Source organism: Ambystoma mexicanum, chromosome 11 (genome assembly GCF_040938575.1).
Source record: "Ambystoma mexicanum isolate Mex_15411 chromosome 11, UKY_AmexF1_1, whole genome shotgun sequence".
Taxonomy (NCBI): domain Eukaryota; kingdom Metazoa; phylum Chordata; class Amphibia; order Caudata; family Ambystomatidae; genus Ambystoma; species Ambystoma mexicanum.
In genome coordinates, this window is record NC_090934.1 from 157,574,117 (window position 1) to 157,595,135 (window position 21,019).

The 21,019-nt window shown below is 44.7% G+C and overlaps 1 protein-coding gene across 1 annotated transcript in view; it reads right to left on the reverse strand.

Moving 5' to 3' along the window:
• Positions 1-21,019, reverse strand: part of IFNLR1 (interferon lambda receptor 1) — a 425,551-nt gene that overhangs the window by 72,696 nt on the left and 331,836 nt on the right. The window contains exons 3-4 of the mRNA XM_069622685.1: positions 20,372-20,562; positions 10,659-10,810 (exon numbers count right to left, since the gene is read on the reverse strand). Coding sequence (XP_069478786.1) covers positions 10,659-10,810; positions 20,372-20,562 — 343 coding nt within the window. The remainder of the gene's footprint in view (positions 1-10,658; positions 10,811-20,371; positions 20,563-21,019) is intronic.

Sequence of the window (21,019 nt, forward strand, 5' to 3'; positions counted from 1 at the left end):
TGAAACTATCCCCTTGGTGGGAGTGATGGTGAACACCCCAAGCTGGTTGTGGGTGCCTCCGAGGATTGTAGGACTTTGATCAACAAAACAACCCCTAAGATTAATTCTAATAATCTTGCGAGGCCTGTTGACCCCCGCCAAATATTAATGGCTCGAAGGGTGCCATGGGATGGTCTAACAAATATGCAAAAGGTGACTGCATAGTTGTAACTTTTATCTAACCCTCTCTCAGAGACTATGCAATTAATTCCAACCTGGGTTTGCCAGGCGCTAAGCACTGTGCATGGATGTCCCACTGAGTCACTTTTATGCAGTAAGGGGTGGGGCCTAAGGCCATGGGGAATCAGGCTTACACAAAATAGCCTTATGCAGCTTCTTGCAGTGTTTCTTGTATGGTAGACCGGCCTCTCATGGGCCAAAATACAGTGGAATTGGGTATTGAGGGGACAGTCTTGGTGTAGTGCGGGCTCTGGATGCGTGGTCCACTTGGCACCACTGCTGCCCATTTCCAATTGTTATGAGTGTCTTAGTGGGATGGATGATACTGAATGACCATCACAGCCAGGGCCATGTGCATGCTACTTATCTCATACCCGTGAATGGCTCCCCTATTGGTTCTCCCAAGGTCCCATCACTGGATCAGCCTTTGATGCTCGTGCCATGGAACGTGGCCGGGGTTAAATCTAAGCTTGACAGCCAGAGACCTTGACTCCCTTTGAAAAAGCAGACATATCCTCCGGGAGATGTGGTCACAGGAGGAAGTACCTGTGGATGATTTTGAGGAACAATAAGTGGTGTCCCAGAGAAATAAGAGGCGTAACTATGGAAGTTTGTGCACACTGGTCAAATCTATTCTTCTGAGCAGGTCTTTCCCCCTGGACTCTTCACACTCTTTCTTCCAGGTGGTCAGAATATGCAGAATCGGCTTGAATGACTTAATGGTGGTCAACTTTTAGAATAGCCTGATATCCAGCATGCAAGAAACATGTTTCTCATCATGGGGGACAGAGGGGAAAATATAAATGCCAAGCTGTGTGAAGAGTTGAATAATACATTGTACAATGCTTTGGCGGGGATCCTCACACCTGTTATGATGGTTGCCAGAACGTGTGCGGAAGGACTTTGATCGTGGGCTGCACACTGTTGATGGTTGCTTCACTGATGACATTGCTGGTAAACCCACCTTCTCTTTGGCATTGGGTCGCTCTACAATTGATTATCTTTGTGTCCCAGTTAAATCCTGGGATGCAGTTGTGGGTTTTGAAGTGGTGGGTGAAATCTGCAGTGATCATTTTCCAATCAGGTTCAAACTTAAGATCCTGAGGAGGGGTGCCCCGTCCCCGCCGTTGTACCTTCCTGATGTTTCTTTGGATGCCTCCAGGCAGAGGCTTGAATGGAAACAAGTGAGAAGGAGGTTATGCTGAGGAAAGCAGTCCAGACTAATCACTGAGAACTGGACATTTTCTTTGCAGGGCTGGGTGATCAGAGTATTATCTAAAAACTGAATTTAGATCTTTAATATCTAATCTGACTCGCACATTTTCCCTAGTGGCTGGCAGAGGCAAGGGGGCAGTCAGGTCAGACTAGTTTGACTCGGAATGCACAAGAGCAAAATCTAGGCTACATACAGCATTACAAAATCCATTGGCCCCCAAAACCGCCATTATTGGTGCCAGGTCTCTCTTCAAGATGGCAATTACCAAAGGGAAAGGGAAATTTAAACTGATGCGTGGGATGCATGGATTAGAGCGCTAGCGAAAAATGGGCCTCATTATATATCGTGCGGTACAGTTACAACGGCGCCGATAGTGCTACCGGTGCCGTTGCTACCGTACTGCCATACTAGGAGTTGTGCTTGCGGGTCCCGCTCTGCCCGCCAGGACGGACCTGGCAGGCAGTGCGGCACCCGCGAGCATAACTTGTGGATGCACCAGCACCGTTATGAACGGTTCCGGTGCATCCGAGCTCCCCATTCCCATTCAGCCCTATGGGGCCGAATGGGTGTGGGGAGTCCCTTATAACCGGCACCCGCAAATGGTCAATTACCGGGTCCGCCAAACTCAGCGGCATGACTACCTCCAAACTTGTAATGAGGCCCAATGACTCTAAACTCTTTTGGGAATTTTTTGGGAACCGGTGAACAAAGGGCCTTTTTTATAAGTATAAGTCCAAAGCTCTTTAGGTCACGGTCTCCGACCAGGTGTGCCTGGCCCATTTTTCCTCATTACATAGTGCAGGTGTAGGTGTAGAAACATCTGGGCACCATCATACAGAGGTCCCTTTGGGGAATGTGGAGGTTGTAAATCCTTACCATCACACACAGATGCATTAACAACACTGTTCCCACCTAATTATCCGAAGCTATATCAAGAACCACTTCCACTCGCCCCACCAGAGCTCAGTACACCAACCAGCTACACATACCGCGCATCAAGAGAGCCACAGCTGGAGGTCTAGGCTTCTCGTATATTGCACCAAAACTTTGGAACTCACTCCCTGCCACCCTTAGAGCAGAAACCTCCATCTCAGTCTTCCGTAACAACCTCAAGACCACTTTCCTCAACAAGTAATGCGACTTCCTACCTTATTCCTGTCATGTATATTGTAATATAAACACAAATGTAATATGACTATATTGTAAATTATATATATATTGTATCACTGCTCAAACTGTTCATTATGTAGCATACGCATGATTCATAACTCTGTAACTAAGCACTGTACTGTAACAAGTGCCACGATGTCCTCGGGCTGTTGTGCGCTATAAAAATACGAATAAAACAAAACAAAACAAAAGAAATGAGGCAGGATTTTTTTCAGTGTGGGCGAATTTCTAATAGCCAACAAGTGCCAGCGTTGCAACAGGACACCTGGCCCATATTATATCCTGGCTGACCTGTTTCTATCAGAGGCCGATCTGTGGGTGCCAGACCTGGTTCTGGGTTTTAATGCCATTTGACTAGCTCTGAACTGTTACCATGCACACGTAGAATAAATTATAAATTCAACAATTGTTTACTTTGCTGTATAAACTGTTTGGGTCCAGGGGAGGTATACCCACCCTTACACAACACAGTGGGCCTCATTGCGACTTTGGCAGTAGCGGTGCCCTTAGTGAGGGCATGGCTACTTCCAAACTTGCTACCGGCACCCGCGAATGGGGCATTACCGGCCCATTACAAGTTGAATGGGCCGGTAATTGCCATTTCGCGGGTGCCGGTATGGCCGGGCTCCCAATCCCCATTCTGTCCCATAGGGCAGAAAGGGGGCGGGGAGCATGGTTGCACCGGCACCATTTTCAATGGTGCTGGTGTAATCACGAGTTCTGCTCGCGGGTGCCGCTCTGCATGCCTGGTCTGACCAGGCGTGCAGAGCGGCACCCGCAATCAGAACTCGTAATGTGGTGGTATGGTAACAATGGCGCCGGTAGCACTACCGGGGCCGTTATTGCCTTACCGCCACATTCGTAATGAGGCCCAGTGAGTATAGATACAAAAACTAGAACCCAATCTGTGGGCATCCTGTCCCCTGTACAACATAATGCCAGATAACTGGCTTAATGAGATTGTTTTAGCAGTGAATTAATGAATGTGCGTACTTTTGAATACAATTCAACATGCACAAATCTTCCTTATATCTTCTTTATTATTCAACCAGCAGTATGCATTTGATATAGTCTGGTAGATATTGATCAACGTGTTTCAGGGACACAATCCCCTTCTTCAGGAGCTAAATTAAATGTAAAGAAATAAACTTTACCTGTATATTCAATAATTCTTAGAAACTTACAGAGTCCACCACCACAGTATGTGAATACAATCTGGTTATATACCAAGGGTTCACAATCCAGTTTGTCCACACGAGAGCCACTACCCAGTTTACTCCACCACTGCATCTCAATAATTTAAATAACTACTGTGATCCCTATTAAATCTCACTGGGCAGCACAGTGACATCATCTCTTTAATTAACTGCATTAAAGGCCACACCTTTGATATAGTGTTCAATCAATGGGAAATTAGAATGTAGGAATCTAAACGATCCAGTCTAGGTCTAGATGACCCACCATGTCACCGTGTGCATCATTATCTGATTTCAACTCTGAGTACAAACTTTCTCTTTTAGGAAAGCTGTGAAGAAAGAGTACAACTCTATGACTACACCTTCCGATTCCCCCATATCTACTGATTGAATCCGTCTTTGAAGCCTACCTTTATTAATGTCCCCACGGACACGATGACTAAAGGCTGATGAACCACGGCTATCTGCATTAAATTCTGTGGAGTGTATCTGGCATCCGTATCTTGAATCTCTAATTTACGAGAAACATGGAGGTCTGTAGATAAAAGGTTCACTCTCCTAGCCTCGACAGATGCATTCTTCTCAAAAATCTGGACAAATATACATGTCTTTCTTACATCTTACATTTAACGCTGCCTCTCCGATTCAGCCCGCATCCAACTCCCAGTGGGAGGGTAGTTGCGGCATCCATTTTCATAAGCCTGCGGGTAAGTCACATGATGGCTCTACACTGAATGATCAGCTTCCTCTACCGGGTCAGAAAACACGGCAGCCATCTTACAATGGCACCCTCTATGTGAGCCCAATGGACTTTGGTACAAATGTTTAGGTGCAGTAATAATAATTCGAACCAGTATATCGGGATGTACATATTTACTTGAGTTACCATTATACAGAATCGTTTCAAGTGCTCAGATCATTATTCATACATTCGCACATGTTATGCCACCTGGATTCATGTCCCGGTCTATACCTTGCAATCTCCTTCTCTATATATATATTTGTGAATTGCTTATCAGAGAAGTGTACTTCATGGATAATAGTAGTTTGGGATCCACTAATAATTAGTTAAGGTACGTAGTAAGCGTGTGGCTGCAAAGTAAACCTGGGCAATTAATCTTTACATAGATAGTGAGTTTATTGCATGCAACAAAGATGGTGTATAACCAAACCTGAGCTTGTAAAATTATCCTATGTTGCAACACATAAACATGCATACTTTTTTTCAATCAACCTGCCCCTGAGGCATGAATGCTCCGAATATAGAATGTCCTACTTGAAATCGATGTAAAGAACATAATTGAATTGGAGCATTCGTCACGGGAGGATAGCTCAGCGGCAACGTGCTCGCCTTAGAGGCAAGACGACACGGAGCAGCACAGGTACGAACCCCGGATCTGCTCTTAAAAACCTCTGGGTATTAGGCGTGTTAGAAATAACCTATCATATCATATCATGTCTTTCTTTAACAACATGCCCCGGTGGCAGATTGAAAAAATGAATTTTAATATTATTCGCATGTCTGAGTTCAAGGTTCCTTTACCCGTAGCTTCAACAAACCTCCCCAATTCAATAATTTACCATGAGGGAAGCAGGCTTCTCAGCAAGGTTCCCTAGAAGGACGACACTCAGCTTGGGTTATCAGCTGCTTGTTGCAAGTGCAGTTCTTTTGCCTGGCTTTCTTTAGACTTTTCCACAGCTCCTAAAGTCCTCTGGCGTTCTGCCCTACAATCTCGTATTTGCTGCAGCTCCTGAAGTCCGGTCCCTTCTCGCTCCCAGCCTCGCTCAGAGTGAACCTGTGTGCTCCGCATTTTATCCAAGGTGGGGAAGTTAACAGGTTTCAGGTGGGGATGATTGGAAGGGGAGGCCTGACCTTGCCTGGCCTTGTTACCGGGACAGAGCCATTGAAAAAAGTCAGAGGTAATCTTCATGACTCTGTTCCTGATCTTCCTCGGCCAAGTAGTACTGATAGAATAGGAAGGGTGAGGATCATGGGAGTTGTAGTGTCCTACAGGTTGGCATAGGGGTAAGGATTGTGTCCAAAAAAGGGGGGGGGGACAAAAACGGTGGGGTTGGTATTTTCTCCTGTAGTAAGAAGAAGCTGATTTTTAAAAGGTGTTTGATAAAAAAGGGGTATTCCTCAATGGTGTTATGCGAGGTAGAATTTGGTCCATCCTGGTTGTTATCCCAAGTTTGTTTTCCAATAAGGGGTGAGGTTGTGGGGAGTTGGTATAACAGTAATCTACAAAGGATGAGCGGGTGTCGGGTAAGGAAGTTGAAGCAAGGGAGGGGGAATACCATGTCTCACCTTTAGGTGTTCTCCCGAAGGCCCCCATAGATCCTTAACCCAGGTGATCCTCCCTCGCCTGTCCGCCCCCAGGGTTGGAATCCAAAAGTGATGGTCCACCCCTGGCCACCTGAGCGCGGAATCCCAGGGTTCCATCATTGCGAAAACCTTCAGGTTTCTCATAGGGTAATTTGTACCCACCACTTGAAATTTTAACTGTTGGTGAAATTTGAACTATGTCAACGAGGGTCCATTTGTATACTGGGCAGAAGAGAGAGTCTTGCGAGATCCCAAAACCCCAGAATAGGAGGCTGGTAGTCATTATGGCACCTGGTACACAGAGTTACCCCCTATAGGCAGAGGACCCTTCTCAGCGAATACTCATAACAAGGGCACATTTTGCCTGTGTCTTCTTACGAGCCGTGGTGGCAGCATGGTCCAGAGACACGGCCAACCAATCATGCCCTTTGTGCAATGCACCCCGGGAGAATCTGGCCAGTCTTCTGTTATTTTGCCCAGCGTACACAAGATCGAGAGGGCAAATACTTAAACCATTGTTATGTGAGATGGTGTTTGTTCACCATTGAACTGCATTGACCTATTTGCTGTGTCACCCAGTGTTGTCTTGCTTGAGGTATACACTGTGCACCAGGAAGCATCTAATGAAATCTTTGTGAGCACAATCTGGATATCCGTGGTTCAATTGTATGGATTTTAACCTGTTTGCCAACATTTTTTTATGTGATATTGTTACTTTTTAATTGTTTTTATGGAACCTGTGGTGTGATTCCGAAATAAAATTATGATGATGATGATGATGAAATAAATACATATACAATAAAATCAATCCTGGTGAACCTCTATGATTGGAAATAGACAGAGGAACATGCTTTTCATAAACTAGGGTTTAAACCCTGAAGCTACAGTGAAGACCTATTATATCAAGTGCTGAAGCATTCGGATGAAATTCTTATAAATGTGGATACGAAATGGAGTCAATCCCACTTAATGGTTTTCTTGGGATTCGTACAGTCAGTCCTCTGGCAAGACAATGGGATGAGTTCACTGCCTATAACCATTTCAGGATTATTGAGGTAGCAGCATTAGATAAATGCTCACTTGTCCACCTTTGGAGAAGGTTGATAAGGGGGGTAAGAAATGAGAGGCAGACACAAAGTTGTAATTTTCTCAATATTTGTCATGTTTATTAAAATGAAAATGCGGTAGGATAAAGGGTTATCTGTCTCCATCCTAACAAGAATGTTCCTGCCTATCAAACTAAAGCTAAAGAAAATTGACCTTGTGTCCAACATATATATGGCCCTCAAACTAACATATGCAACCAAAATATGTACAGTAAATGTGTCTGTTTTCAGTTAAAGAAATGTACAAAAATTTCCAAGTGTAACTTTTGAAAGAGTCCTGTTCCAACAATATTCTATTCAGCTCAATGAAAAATGTCTCTTTCATACAACACGTCCCTCAAACTGACAAAGTCAATGTCTCTTCCATAGAGCACTTGTTCAAAACCAAAGCAACGTTTCTCTTATAAAACATTCTTCTCAAGATGGCAAAATGATTAATTAGGAGGATGTGCCAACAGTCTTTCCCATAGAATACTTTCCTCAAGACGTTAATGTAAGTGTTTCTTCCATAGCACGTTTTTCTTCGGTAGTTAAAGTGTTTTCCTTATAGAATGCTTTTGTCAGAATGGCATAACAAATGTCTCTTGTTGTACAATAGTTTGTCAGGATGATAAAGTAAATGTTTTCTTGCCACAACACTGTTTATTTCCTGGTGGTTTACTTGCCTGCCAGGAATGGTTTCTACTTCACACAACTATTAATGCCTTTCTCTCTGTTCGTGGCAATCTTTATTCCAGTTTTCTCGGCATCAAAATCTCATATGTGGAGAATTGCACAATGTTTGCCTAGTTATTTGCTTATGGCAACGCGGGTTCCAGGTTTCCCCAAACTGATATCTCACATGAGGAGAATTACACCCCTTTTGCCTTTCTTTCGCTTCTTCAAAGTCTTTTGGATGGTGGATATGTGGGTTGTAGATTTCCCCAAACTTTCATCCCATGTGAGGATGATTGTACTCTTTTTACCCTTCAATCTCTCATTTCAAGGCTCTTGGCTGATGGCAACGCGGGTTCCAGGTTTTCCCAAACTGACATCCCATGTGAGGAGAATTATACCCTTGTTGCCTTCTGTTCTACTGGGTTGGTATTCAAATTACCTGATCAAGTGTCCTTTAACTTTATAACACGTACTGGGGCCCTCAACTCATTGTGGCTGACTCACCGGCTTAAGGTGCGTCTTTAAGGAAGAACCATGGTAGGGTCGGCTTCCGCACTCACACAGACTCTCTATTGGTTCCTGCGATTGGGTCTCGCACCTCTAAAAATGGAACTGTTGCTGTTTCAGCACCAGCGTGGCTCTCCCGGTCCTGCAGCCGCTGACTTTCCCCAGAGTCCTTCTCTTCCGGTACGTGACTCCTCCAGGTGGGCGCCTGTGAGTGTCCTCCTCCTTCAGCATGGCTCATTGCTCTGACTCTGCTTTGGGGCTCGTCTGCCATTTCGCACCCTCTGTGGCTTTCTGATTCTTCTCCTTCCTCCAAACTGCGACCACCTCGTCTCCTGCTACACCACTACCAACACGGTGCAGAGCCAGATGCACCATTTTTCAATCTCCTGCTCAGCTGATGATTCATTGAACAACTAGTCTGCATCTTTGATCCTATTGCACATTAATTCTTCACTTCTCTTCTTCGCCCAAGTACCATAGGTATAATGGGAATTAAAGTCCATACTGGTTTTGAACTTTCCAAAGCTACATTGTTTCAAATGCTTGTTGGATTTGAGTTTGTCAAAATTAGGAGTTATGTGAATATTAGTAGTTGTACTACTTGGCTCTACTTTACAATATGCCGTAAGTGTTTCAGGGAGATTGGAAGAATCAGGTGTTAATGAAGTTACCACTTTCCTCAGATAACCCCTTTTTATGTATTCAAAGAATTATCCTATTTTTTTAATCAAAAATTTTATTTAGTTCTTTTTAAATATTTATTTGTAGCACAAAAAGTAATTCATACACCCATGATTTAATGGTTTGCGGTCTCAGGTATAATGTGGGTAAATTAACAGCGTAACTACATTCATTGTTTTACGCTGGATTCTTGTTGAATCCAAGTTTTATTTGTGTTTCAGAATTGCCTTCCAACGGTGACCCTTTCCCAAATTTCCCTGCATGTTTGCCTGGTGGTGGGTGCACGCAGGGCCCACAATTTCTGTGCCATACATTAGATACAAAACTAAGAGAACTAATAAACAGGGTCCCTCCCTGCTAAAGAAAATCTCTCATGTAGCGCCAACAATAGCGTCAAAAAGACAGGTCACAACTCTATGAATTGTTCTTGGGAGCAGCATTCATTAATGAATTTGATTTGTTCATGACTCTTCGCATCATGGTGGAAAAGAGACAAGGAGGATGGGTAGATGAGATGTTAATTGTTTCATGCACTATTACTGAAGGTCGAGAGGACCATGGGAAAATCTTGATATTTCACCATTTCCCTCTTTGCTTCCTTTAAGACTTAGGCAGAAATCACTCCTATGTCAGCATCGATTGCTATTTAAGTGACTCTGACCCAAGCCAATGACCTTTCATTGGGACAAAGGCATATCCAGGGAGTGGCCTGGGGTGGCACGTGCTACCCCTGGAATCTGACCATCCGAGATGCCACCTGAGAGAGTGAGAGAGTGAGAGTGAGAGAGTGAGTGAGTGAGTGAGTGAGTGTGTGTGTGTGTGTGTTTCACACACGCGCATTTGTGTCTCGTACTTCATGCTACCCCTGAACTGGGCCGCGCCAGTCAAAAGTGTCTGGACAGGCACTGCATTGGGGGCATCCCCTCAGTTCTCCATGTGCTTCAGACTGTGATCCTTGAAGGTCCTTTCCTCTGGAACACATCATCCATGGACCTAAAAAATATGAATACCTTTCATAGCCCAGAAAAGACCCTCAAACTAGACCTGAAAACCTGTATATCACCACACTGCCTGGACATACAAGTGTCAAAGGGACTGCTAAAAACCTAGTGTACGACCTCTTTTTCACAGGTTTGCTTTTGAAAAATGTGTTATAGCCTCAGAAATGCTGAATTTGGTGTCTCTGTAAATCCGCCCAAACAAAATGTGTCACTCTTCCTCCTCCGCCCCCCCCTTCGTTTACCCTTAACCCACCATCCCTTTTCTTACCAGGTCAGAACACTGCACCTTTAACGGGACTTTGGTTCCACTCCCGCTGGACCACGTGGGCAGGGACACGTGGGAGGAAGGAAGGAGTGCGGCAGGTATGGCGTCATGAATAAAGGTCATTGGTCGCACAAAAAGGTGCTGTTCGAAATTGAGTTGTGTGGCGTTCTACTTTCGCGTACTGGCCTGCCTTGAGGGAAACAACTGCGGAAACACTTTTACTCTCCAATTCTCGTTTATGGGACCCAAAAGTGTATCGTTTTTGCACAAATTACCAATAAAAAGTATAAGTTACTTCATAGAACTGTACTCACCCTACGTTCTTTCCCATTTTCCCAACATTCAAGCTTATACTGCAGGTCCAGAAACGTCTTGTGAGGAATGCAAGATGGCTGAAGCACATGTGCTCTGATGGTCACGTGGGTGCTTGACGAATTTATTTGTAACTGAGGCGGTCCCAGCTCCACTGTAAAAATATAGTTATGTTATTAGCAAATGATGGCCTGTTAGCAAGCTTAAACAAAAAAGGCATTCAGACACAAACCCACGGTTTCTTGTAGGTACTGAAAAAAGGAGCAGTCATATTTATCCAGACACGGGTGAACATTATGCGGCCCTCCAGATAGGTTGACTTCAACTCCCATCAGGCTTGGTCAGCATTGCATGTGGTAAATGTTTATGGGAGGAGTAGTCCAAAACATCTGCTGGGCCACTTAATGAGTAACCATGTTGTGTATGTTAGCTTTTTGCGAAAGGAAGTCATGCAATGTAAAGCCTAATATTTGGAAGTCATTAAATTTCCTAAACAAGAATACATACTACAGAAAACATATAGGGCCTCATTACAAGTGAGGCAGTAAGGGGTTAACGGTGCCGGTAAAGGTGCTGGCGCCGTTAACCCCGTACCACCCTATTACGAGGTACCCTTGCGGGACCCGCTCTGGACCTCTGGTCAGACCAGACTTCCTTTGCGGGTCCCGTGAGGGAGGGGACCAGCATGCTAACAACGGGCCCGTCATTAACGGGCCCGTTGTTAGCATTCTCCCCATTCCCATTGAGCCCTATGGGGGCTCAAATGGGAATGGGGATGGAACGGGTCCGGGTTCCTTGAATGGGGAAATACCGGGCCCTCCAAAGTCAGAATGGCTCGGTATTTCCCCATTCAGGGACTGCAGACCCGGACCCGAGTTTGGAGGTAGCCATGCCCTTATTAAGGGCATAGCTACCTCCAAATTCGTAATGAGGCCGATAGTGTTGTTCCGTCTGCATTGAGGTTGGAAGCATAAGGGTGACAACAGGGCCTGCACAGTGAGAGAAGTGGTATGGCGCACACTGGCTGAGGCCAGTGGAAGAGGCCCTTGTGCTTGAGGATTGATAGAAATAAAACCAAATGACTGCATTGTGTAGAGAGAGAAGATGGCCTTTTTATTCATGTATTTATGTATTGGGCATTTACAAGGCGCTTATACAGCTAGAATGGTGTTTCATAGTGCCACAAGACAAAAGGGAACAAGGGAACAGAACATGACAAGGACACTTATCAGACTACAATGGAACAGGCTTCTATGATGAGTTGAAAGGGCAGGGTGGCAATGCTTGGCCTTAGCAAGCCTTATATGCGGTGGGTATACTGGACACACAGACGCACGCCCACACACACAAATTAACCAATAATCTGGAACTCTCTGGCCCCTCCATTTGACATATGAAAGACAACATGGAGTTCCGAAAAGCACTCAAGACCTGGCTCCGGCTCCCCCTAAATCATCCTAAAGTATCCATCATGCTTTTGAGCCTCTGCGAAACCAACCAAGGCTAGGGAAAGGCCAAGAACCTATACAACGGACAGGTAAGAATGCCCAGGAAACTGACCCCTGGGCCTAGAAGCACTTAATCATGCATTGCTATGTGCCACACGTAGACGTTTGTCAATGTACTACACTCTGTAGATCAGCGATGTTCTGGCGAGTACTGCCCTTGGAGGGGACAGCGATGCACTCCACCTTGCAACCTCTAGCCACGCATTGCAGATAGCATACTCAGCCTTCCGCTGCACCTGAAAGATTCATACAGACACAGCACATAAGAGGATGGCCTGGCTTTCAGCACTTGAGCCTCTGTTTTCCTGAAGGATCCAGCCACGTATTGCAGGAAGTATTCAAAATTGTCATGGACCTGGATGTATCTGGCTATTCAGAAGCTTATAATCCATGAGAAATGCACTTTCAGGTAGACACAGGGATGGCAGGTATGGTAGTCAGAAGTTCTTGAACGCCTTGGTCTTGTATTGCACTAAATTGACCTTAGCATGGTTACTACACTCAGCAGCCTAGCCATGCCTGGACCTAGATTATTCAACATTCCTCTGCACCTGGACGGTACCAGCCTTGTACTGATATGATATGGCATTTATAACGCGCCTGTACACAAGTGTTTCTATTGAAGCAGGAGGATGTGGACAAACAGCATTGCTGGAAATGCTTGGCCCGGGAAGGTACGGCCATGTATTGCAGAGCTGGAACTCATACTAGACTAAGAGGTTCTTGACACACCAGATGCCTATAATTGGGAGCATAGTTAAATCAGTAGGCATAGGAAGGCAATCAAGGAGGCCTTTCAACTCCACGGATACTCGCACATACCTCACACTACCCTGCCTCTCCGCTCAGCACCTACAACACTAGAAGCAGCTATCTCTCACGATAAGTTCGGCCTAGCTGCACACATAATCTCACATCCAGCACCACCTCCACTAGAACGCAGCTACCCCTACAACAAATTTGGCCTAGTTCCACACATACTACCTGTCTCACATACCCTGCTCCCTACTTCCAGCATTAGAATGCAGCTATGCCCACAAAAAATGTGGTCTAGCTACACACATACAAAATGCACCCACAACAAATTCGTCCTAGCTGCACACATACTACCTGTCTCTCATACCCTGCTCACTACTTCCAGCATTAAAATGCAGCTATGCCCACAAAAAATGTGATCTAGCTGCACTCATTCAAAGTGCACACACTTACCTGGATTCCGGTCCCCGAGGGCATTCAACCTACAGCGCTTTGGGACCACACAAATGGTGAAAGGCGCTATACAAATGCCCATTAACATAACATAACACAAACACACAAACGCACACCCACACAGAGGTGCACAAACACACATGTGTGCACAAACACACATTTGCACACACACACGTTCAGTTGAGTCGTGTTGGACAAGTGAGACAAGAAGACAGAAATCTCAAAAAATAGGAGAAAGTAAGTTGACGGCTCTTCTAGATTGCAGCGTGTTTAACATATCACTAGCAGATATCCAGCCTCACAATCATTGTTGAACTGACAGGTGTCTCCTTTTCCTCCGTAAAGTGGGGAATCTGCTTCAGCCAGTCACAGACACATTTGCTCACTTCTTACTGCACAGGATGGAGCAAAGTGAATGAATGCTGTTCAGCCTTCTTGCGACATTCTACAATGTCAAAGTTCTTACCTTCCACTGGTCCCAATGTCTTTGGAGATTCATTCCATGTCGCCCTCCAAGCGGCCATAGGTGGGGCGGGTCCCTGAAGAACACAGGAAGTCACTTCACCTGTAGGCACAGTTAGGCTTCATCCTTCCACAGTCCATTTTAAGCACTGGAGCAAGTTTCACATCTCACTCTTTGTCACAAGCCCATGTATAGACAAGAAATGTTTGCGATAGGGCCCTAGGGTTGGAACCGTCCTTGCTAAACTCTGTTAATTGGTCCGGTGTCTTTATTGTTTGATGCCAGGTAACAGGATGTGTTTTGAGGTGAAGCCCACGCCTCCTTTGTTGTATGAACAGGGGTTATCCTGGATACCTCGCAGGTAATTCGTTATTTCAAAAAGTGGATTTTCCACACCATTTAACGATTGGTGTTAAGTGCAATTTTTAATAATCATCAATTAGTTTGTTGTGTGGGCTCATGGTCCCAGTCAAGGTCAGCGGACACGTGTTTCGACAGCGTGGGTCTTTATCAAGGCTAGTGGTTATGGCTGGGAGCCCCTGATGGGGTCCTGTGTAGGATTCTGCGGTCAGTCCAGTGGGTGACAGCTGGGCTCTTCAATAGGCCATGAAAGCAGTTTATGTGGTGCAGTATAATCTTCGGTCCTGCTTAAAGGGACCAGGGGTGGTACTCAGTGGGTGGATCTCATGGGAGGGGAAACCATCTTGGGGACCAGTGAGGACCACATTGGGAAAATGCAGTATTGCCACCAATCACATGACCCTAGACCCCCTTTCCACAGTTACCCCACCTTTAGTTCACCTCCTTCCTCTTCAGTCCTGCCCTCATACCATATGTACTTTTTTAAGGCAGTCTAGGAAGAGAGTACTGAGACGAGGAAGATCCTTATTGATTTACAACATCAGCACCCAGTTAGTACTGGGAGACGGAAGAAGTGGAAGTACGGAACAATACCGAATAACCATCAAAACCACTTTTTCCAGTTTAGCAGTTTGTGACAATTGATTGGAAGAAACAAGATACAAACTGAAGAGGGACTTGACAGTTTGCAAAGCCCTCCCTGGAGGAACCACGAGAGCCAGTACGAGCATGACGTTCAGGCGAGTGCTCCCTGGAATGCCAAGAAAGGGGAGAGAGAGTCCATGGCCAGCCTAGGACATGAGGACGGCGCGACCTACAGAAAGAATAAGACTCTGGGCACCCCAGAGACCCAGGAAGTGCCAGAGTGCTAGACCATGCTGTCCTGGAAGAAGAGAATATTGCAGAGCCACTGCAAAACAAGCTCCAGGAGGTTGTCGGAGCCACGCAAATGAGTCCAACACTCACACAGACTATACCACAAGGTACACAGGTAGCCGAGAAGGCTCTGAAGGCTCAAGGAGGTGGTGGCACAAATCAAAGGCTGGGAAAGGAGGGTCTGAGACCCTAATGCAGTGTGAGGAAAGCAAAGAAGCACATGGACTTGTACTAAGGCTTGGCAGGAGAGTGAACCGAGCCCACAGAAAGGGAAACTAATTCCGGAATTGCGAGTCTGGGACATGCACCCAAATAAAGAGAACTGGAAGTTAATGGACAGTTCATACAGTACTTGTCGGGTTAGAGAATCTAGTCTGTGTGGACCATCACAGCCTGGAGAGTGCATCCACGCTACTCGTCTTCGTTGCAGTACCTGGTGAGAGTGAGCCAGGTCTGCCCACCAGTGTCAGGGACCCACTACAGCTCGGGTAGTGCTTCCAGGCTGTTCTTCTTCCGTGCAGTATATGACAACGGGAAGCCAGAGCTGTCAACCAGGGTCTCTGCAAGGGATTTCCCCCACCTATGTAGTTGATGTGATGGAGAGCACATTTAAGTTATGTTATCCATTTCGTACCAAGGTACAGCACAGCTAACACCAAAAAGGCAACTTGCCGCTACAAGACTGACACCGAAGGCCGGACACGGGAAATCAAAAGAGTAGAGTTTTCAAAGCACGTCTAAATTGCAGGTGGGCCACCATGGACCGAAGTGCAGTGGGCAGGGCATTCCACAATTTAGCAGCCCTCACAGAAAATGAACGGCCGCCAATTTGGACGAACCAAAATCTAGGCACAGAAATTAGAGACCTGTCCCCAGAACGCAGAGGATGGACAGGAACATAAGACCTGAACTTATGCTGCAGGCACTCAGGCCCTAGAGCATGGAAGGCCCTGTGTACGAGACACAGATCTGAAATACACATGCTTGGCCACAGGGAGCCAATGAAGAGCATGCAGAATAAGGGAGATGTGTTCCCTGAAAGGGGTGCCAGTGGCTGGCCGGGCAGCAGAATTCTGTCGGATTTTCAAGCGGTGTACCAGATAAGCCCGTTGTGCCAAATACAGAGATGTTAAAGAAGATAGGGAAGGCCTACTTGGTGCACTAGAGCCAACTCCCCAAACGTGACGACAATGACTACATAGTGGAGCACTATTATTATCTACCAGATGAATTCAGTTTGACTTTTCATTGACAACTAAAATCATAGCAAGAGCAATATGGACATGGCCAGGAGCATCTAACACCACAGGCATACCTGCATGTCCCTCCTTATCTAGCAGAAGGACCTGTACTATTGGAACTGGTGGCATCTCCAACATGCAGTCTACTGATGTTTAAATCATCTAAGAGTTTAAAACATTTAAGTATGTATAATTTTAAATTAAAAAACAGGCAAGGCCAAACTAAAACACCAGCTCTTCTCATGCCCCCATTCACTTTCTCTGAGTGCCTCATATTCCAAGAGAATGACAAGCAGTATAGTGGCCTTTGTTCATGCACTAAACCACTTGTGCACATGAGTTTTGGCCAACCGGCTCACTTTCTTTCGCATTTTTACTCACTTACTTATTCACTTGTTCACTAGCAGTCTCACTCATTCATCAACTTTCTAACTCATGTACTCACTCACTTGTTCACATGCCCACAAGATGATTCCCTCTCTGATTCACTTTCTCACCTGTGTGATAAACCAGATGGAGTCATCACTGATTTCCTGGCGGTGAACTCCTCCCATGTGGTCAGAGGAAAGCAGTGGCTACTTGACCCTGACCCTTTGGGTGGCTATATGAGGGCGGATCACATAGGGGGAGACGACCTGTGGGGAAATGTCATGGCTTCATTGAGTGAGTCATGGCATCCGCCATTTTCTTATGAACAGAACCCTCCCATATATAACACCCTCATGGCCTATTATACACCCACTCTATCTCCTATGAAGAATAGGGAGATCACTCTTTCAAATTTCGCCTACCATTTATCCAAGAATCATTTTCTATTTAAGACTACTGAAAATGTCTATTGATGACTTCCAAACCAATTCCAAAAACAGGACGAGGAAGAAGAACCGAGCAATGCAGAATGAGAAAAGCCCCAAGCACAGTGAGAATTCTAGTTTTTACTCATATCTCCCTGTGCCCAGGAAGTTTAAAAGGCAAGTGAAGCAGAACATCAATGTCTACTGTTGGTGGGACAGAATGACATCTCTATGTGAGTCTGAGGAAATTGCAGGGTGATGACCGGCGTGATTGAGCCAGGGGGCTCACCAGAATAGAAGGCGAAGGCTGCAGAGCAAGTAAGACACTGCAAGTATGCCATGAGTTAGAGAGTGACCCCTGGGCATTCTTAGGTGATCAAGAGCAGTGCTTTTGTTAGTGGTGCCCTAAGTGAAGCAGACTCTGAAAGTGGAAGCTGCGAGAACTGAAGAAACCAGGCTGAGGCATTCACGAGACAGAAGCAGATGAAAGCGCTTCTCCGGTTGACCGCGGTAGCATAAAACAATCCCGTCAAATGCCGGTGAGTCTTGCCAGAGGCCGTGGGGATCCCAGGGCTTTTTGGCGGTTATGTCGAAAGCAAGAGAATGAATCATCAACAAATGAGAGAGAAAGAGAGAATGTATTTTATATTCAAAGTGGAAAGAAAATGCAAATCAAGCTCCTAGATGAAGATAAATGCAAATTGTGCAAACAAAGGAAAAACCAAGACCAGGACATATATCCAGAACATATATTTGCAAACAAAGTGTGTGTGCGCGACTATGGAAAAGGGCAGGAAGCCCAAGTGAATAGAAAAAGTCCTGGCAGGAGAGTAAATCAGGCAACCATCACAAACCGTGTGAATCTAAGAAGTCCTGGCAGGGGAGTATGCCAGACAATCAGAACTGTGTTACTTAATAAGAGTAAAGAACTGTTTTTTTTTCTTTTTTTTTTTTTACAAAGAGGTCCTGAGAAGTGCATCAGGACTAGGAAAGTATTATATGAATCAGATGTCCAAGAGAGATAGAATTGCAAAGCCAAGACAGGGTTTTTACGTCAACATTGTTGTGGGCCAAGAAAGGCATAAGGAACTGCCAAAGGTGAATCGTCAGAGAATCAAGAAGAATCCAGGGAAGGGAGCCCTCCTCTGGAGCAAGGACCCATATCCTTGCAGAACATTTATTTTGAAAGCCAGTTTTTCGTCTTTTTGTGAACACTTTTCCAAACATTCCAAGGTTAAAGACATTTCCCGTTTCACATTAGAGTTTAGTTTTAGTGTGAGGGTCAGAATAGAACTTTTGACACAGGACAGTTTTCATTGTGGACATTCTGACACTGAGAAATCCTTAATTTTTGGTTTAAGTGGGGAAATTCCACTAGAGCAGGGTCAGAGAGTCATTTTCCCAACCTAAGTCTTAAATGAAAACCATGGCAAACAAGTGTCCGAGTTTCAATCCTGCCTCCTCACGCATGATTGCATGTTCACTAACTGATTTGCTCATAATTCACTTCCTCAATTACACATCAACAAACTAAGTCACTTGTTCATTCAATTTCTTGCTCTCACACTCAATGCACTCACTTGCTAACAAACGTGCCTAATCTCCAAATTTCTCACACATCCTTTTTTATTCAATGAGTTTTTTTGAAGTTCTTTTTATAAAGTGCTCCCTGTATATTACTACATACAACAAAACAATCACTTCATAAAAAGATATATGCACATACACCGCTATATTCGAAACCCATCGTTTTTTTCTTTCAGTACATCTTACCTTCTGTTCGTATCATAATGGCAGAGTGGAGGGGACAAACTCAAGATATGATTGTATAAATGAGGAAAACTGGGTGGGAACAAGTGGGAGAGCCGTGCAAGATATAACGAAAGGCTTAACAGCCTTAACTTGTTGTCTTCTTTAGTACAGTTCCGACATTGTAAAGCTCAAGAAATTTAAAGTTCAAGTAACTTCTTAGATTTCAGGTCCAGCTAAACACGGCCTTTTCCAAGCTGGCCATGTAAGATGCTTGAGCCATGTGGAAACTTGGTTCTTAGTCATGAAGTCCAAAAACACAAAACATTCCCCTAACCTAATCTGGTAAGGTAAAACTTTGCAGCAAGAAGGCCACCTTTTTATTGATATGTAAAGATAGCCATCATCACACCTGCCAATTCCTTTCCAGTATGGGGTTAATAAGACCCATGACCCCACACTGAAAACAATGCCACCTTGGGACGATGGCTGTTGTAGTCCAAAACATCTAGAGAGCCAAAGATTGCCAACCTCCTACAAGGGGAACTGCAGTCCGAATATCCTTGATGACAATGATTAAATATGGGTTAGGCCCATTGAATGTTCACAAATATGTATCCAGTTATTCATATAGCACATCTTCACAATATTATAACCAGCTGAACAGATAAGGGGTGTATCAGCTAGGAAACAGACACATAGGACCATGTGCCCCTGCGTGCACACACGCAGCTCCATGAATTGTGTTTGGACTGATGTATTTTCTTCCTAAAACACTGTATGCACTATTATATCTGCCTGATAAGAAGAAGTAAACATGTGCATGAATAACTAGGTTCAAAGAAATAAGGATTACATAAATAATTATAAAAATATTTCCATTTTCCAGTTAAAACATATTTTTAATTACTTATAAAATACTCTCATTGGGAAATCGAATGACATTTTGAATCTTTAAAAAATGATTTTACTGCCAACTTTAAAAATAGGGAGCAAAATACTCCCACTTCCAATTCTTATCTGGAGCCCTGATTATAACTCTATCACACTTTACTTCAACCTGACCATTGCCCCAGCAGGGCCGATTTACTACTCTAGATTCAGCCCTAGCAGTTTTTGGGGCTAATCTGCTAATCAGGAGTAAAGTGTGACAAAGTTATGATGGGGATATTATGGCGCTTGGAAGTAAATGCAGCAAAGTAAGGGTGAAGACATTAAATGCAAGTCGATTCTAGTGCCGGAGGTTGCTTTCTGTGTTGAAGTTAAGACTAGATACCATCCATGTAAGGCATCTTAATTGACTTCCAATGTCTTCATTTATTTTATTGCCTTCATACTGGATATTTTCTAATTTCCCTTCAAATGATAAAGTTTACAAATGCCAACCATTATCAACAACTATGGATCCAACCCAACTAAGCAACAGCCACCAATGTTCATCTGCTTTCAGCTACATGCCCTGGCGGTATTCTTAGAACGAGCGGGAAAGGCCCAACTTTAGAACATGAGACTCACCATCATGAATGTACGTGAAATGGCTGTCCGATTCTTTCCAAGGTGATTCGTGCGCTCCGACCCGAGCGCAAACGCGCACTCTGTATTTGGAATATGTGTCATTCTCGAAACAACAGGTTATGTTACAATCTCTCTTAGTAATATTTTGACACCGCTCGACAGGGATCCATTCTTCTCCGCGAGGGTATTGCCTTGAAAGGAAAAACAAACACTTTATTAAAGGATAGTTCCGGGAATTTTTTTTTATTGTCCCTAGGGGTCGGCCATGTGTTTGTAAGCATAAATCGGTAGATCGTAGAAAACTTTCCTATGGACCTTACCCGACTTTTCGCCCATTAAAGCACTCGAAATCAGCCTCCATTTTGTGATAATCCTATCATTTCCCCACATCTACCTGGCTCACCTGCCTTTTCGGCACTAAATCAAATCCCCCGCCCCTGAAACAGACTTCATCAAAACATTCATATTCCCCGCCTCTCCCCGTGACGTGACTGTGCTGCGTAGGCAAACGCGCCCAGGCGTCTTCTACGCGACTCCACACAGACCCCGGAAATCAACACAGATCAGCTCACAAAACAGCGCGCCACAATTCGGAATATGAAACTGTACTTTGAAATCAAACCGCAAGATTGTAAATGTGGTAAAGTA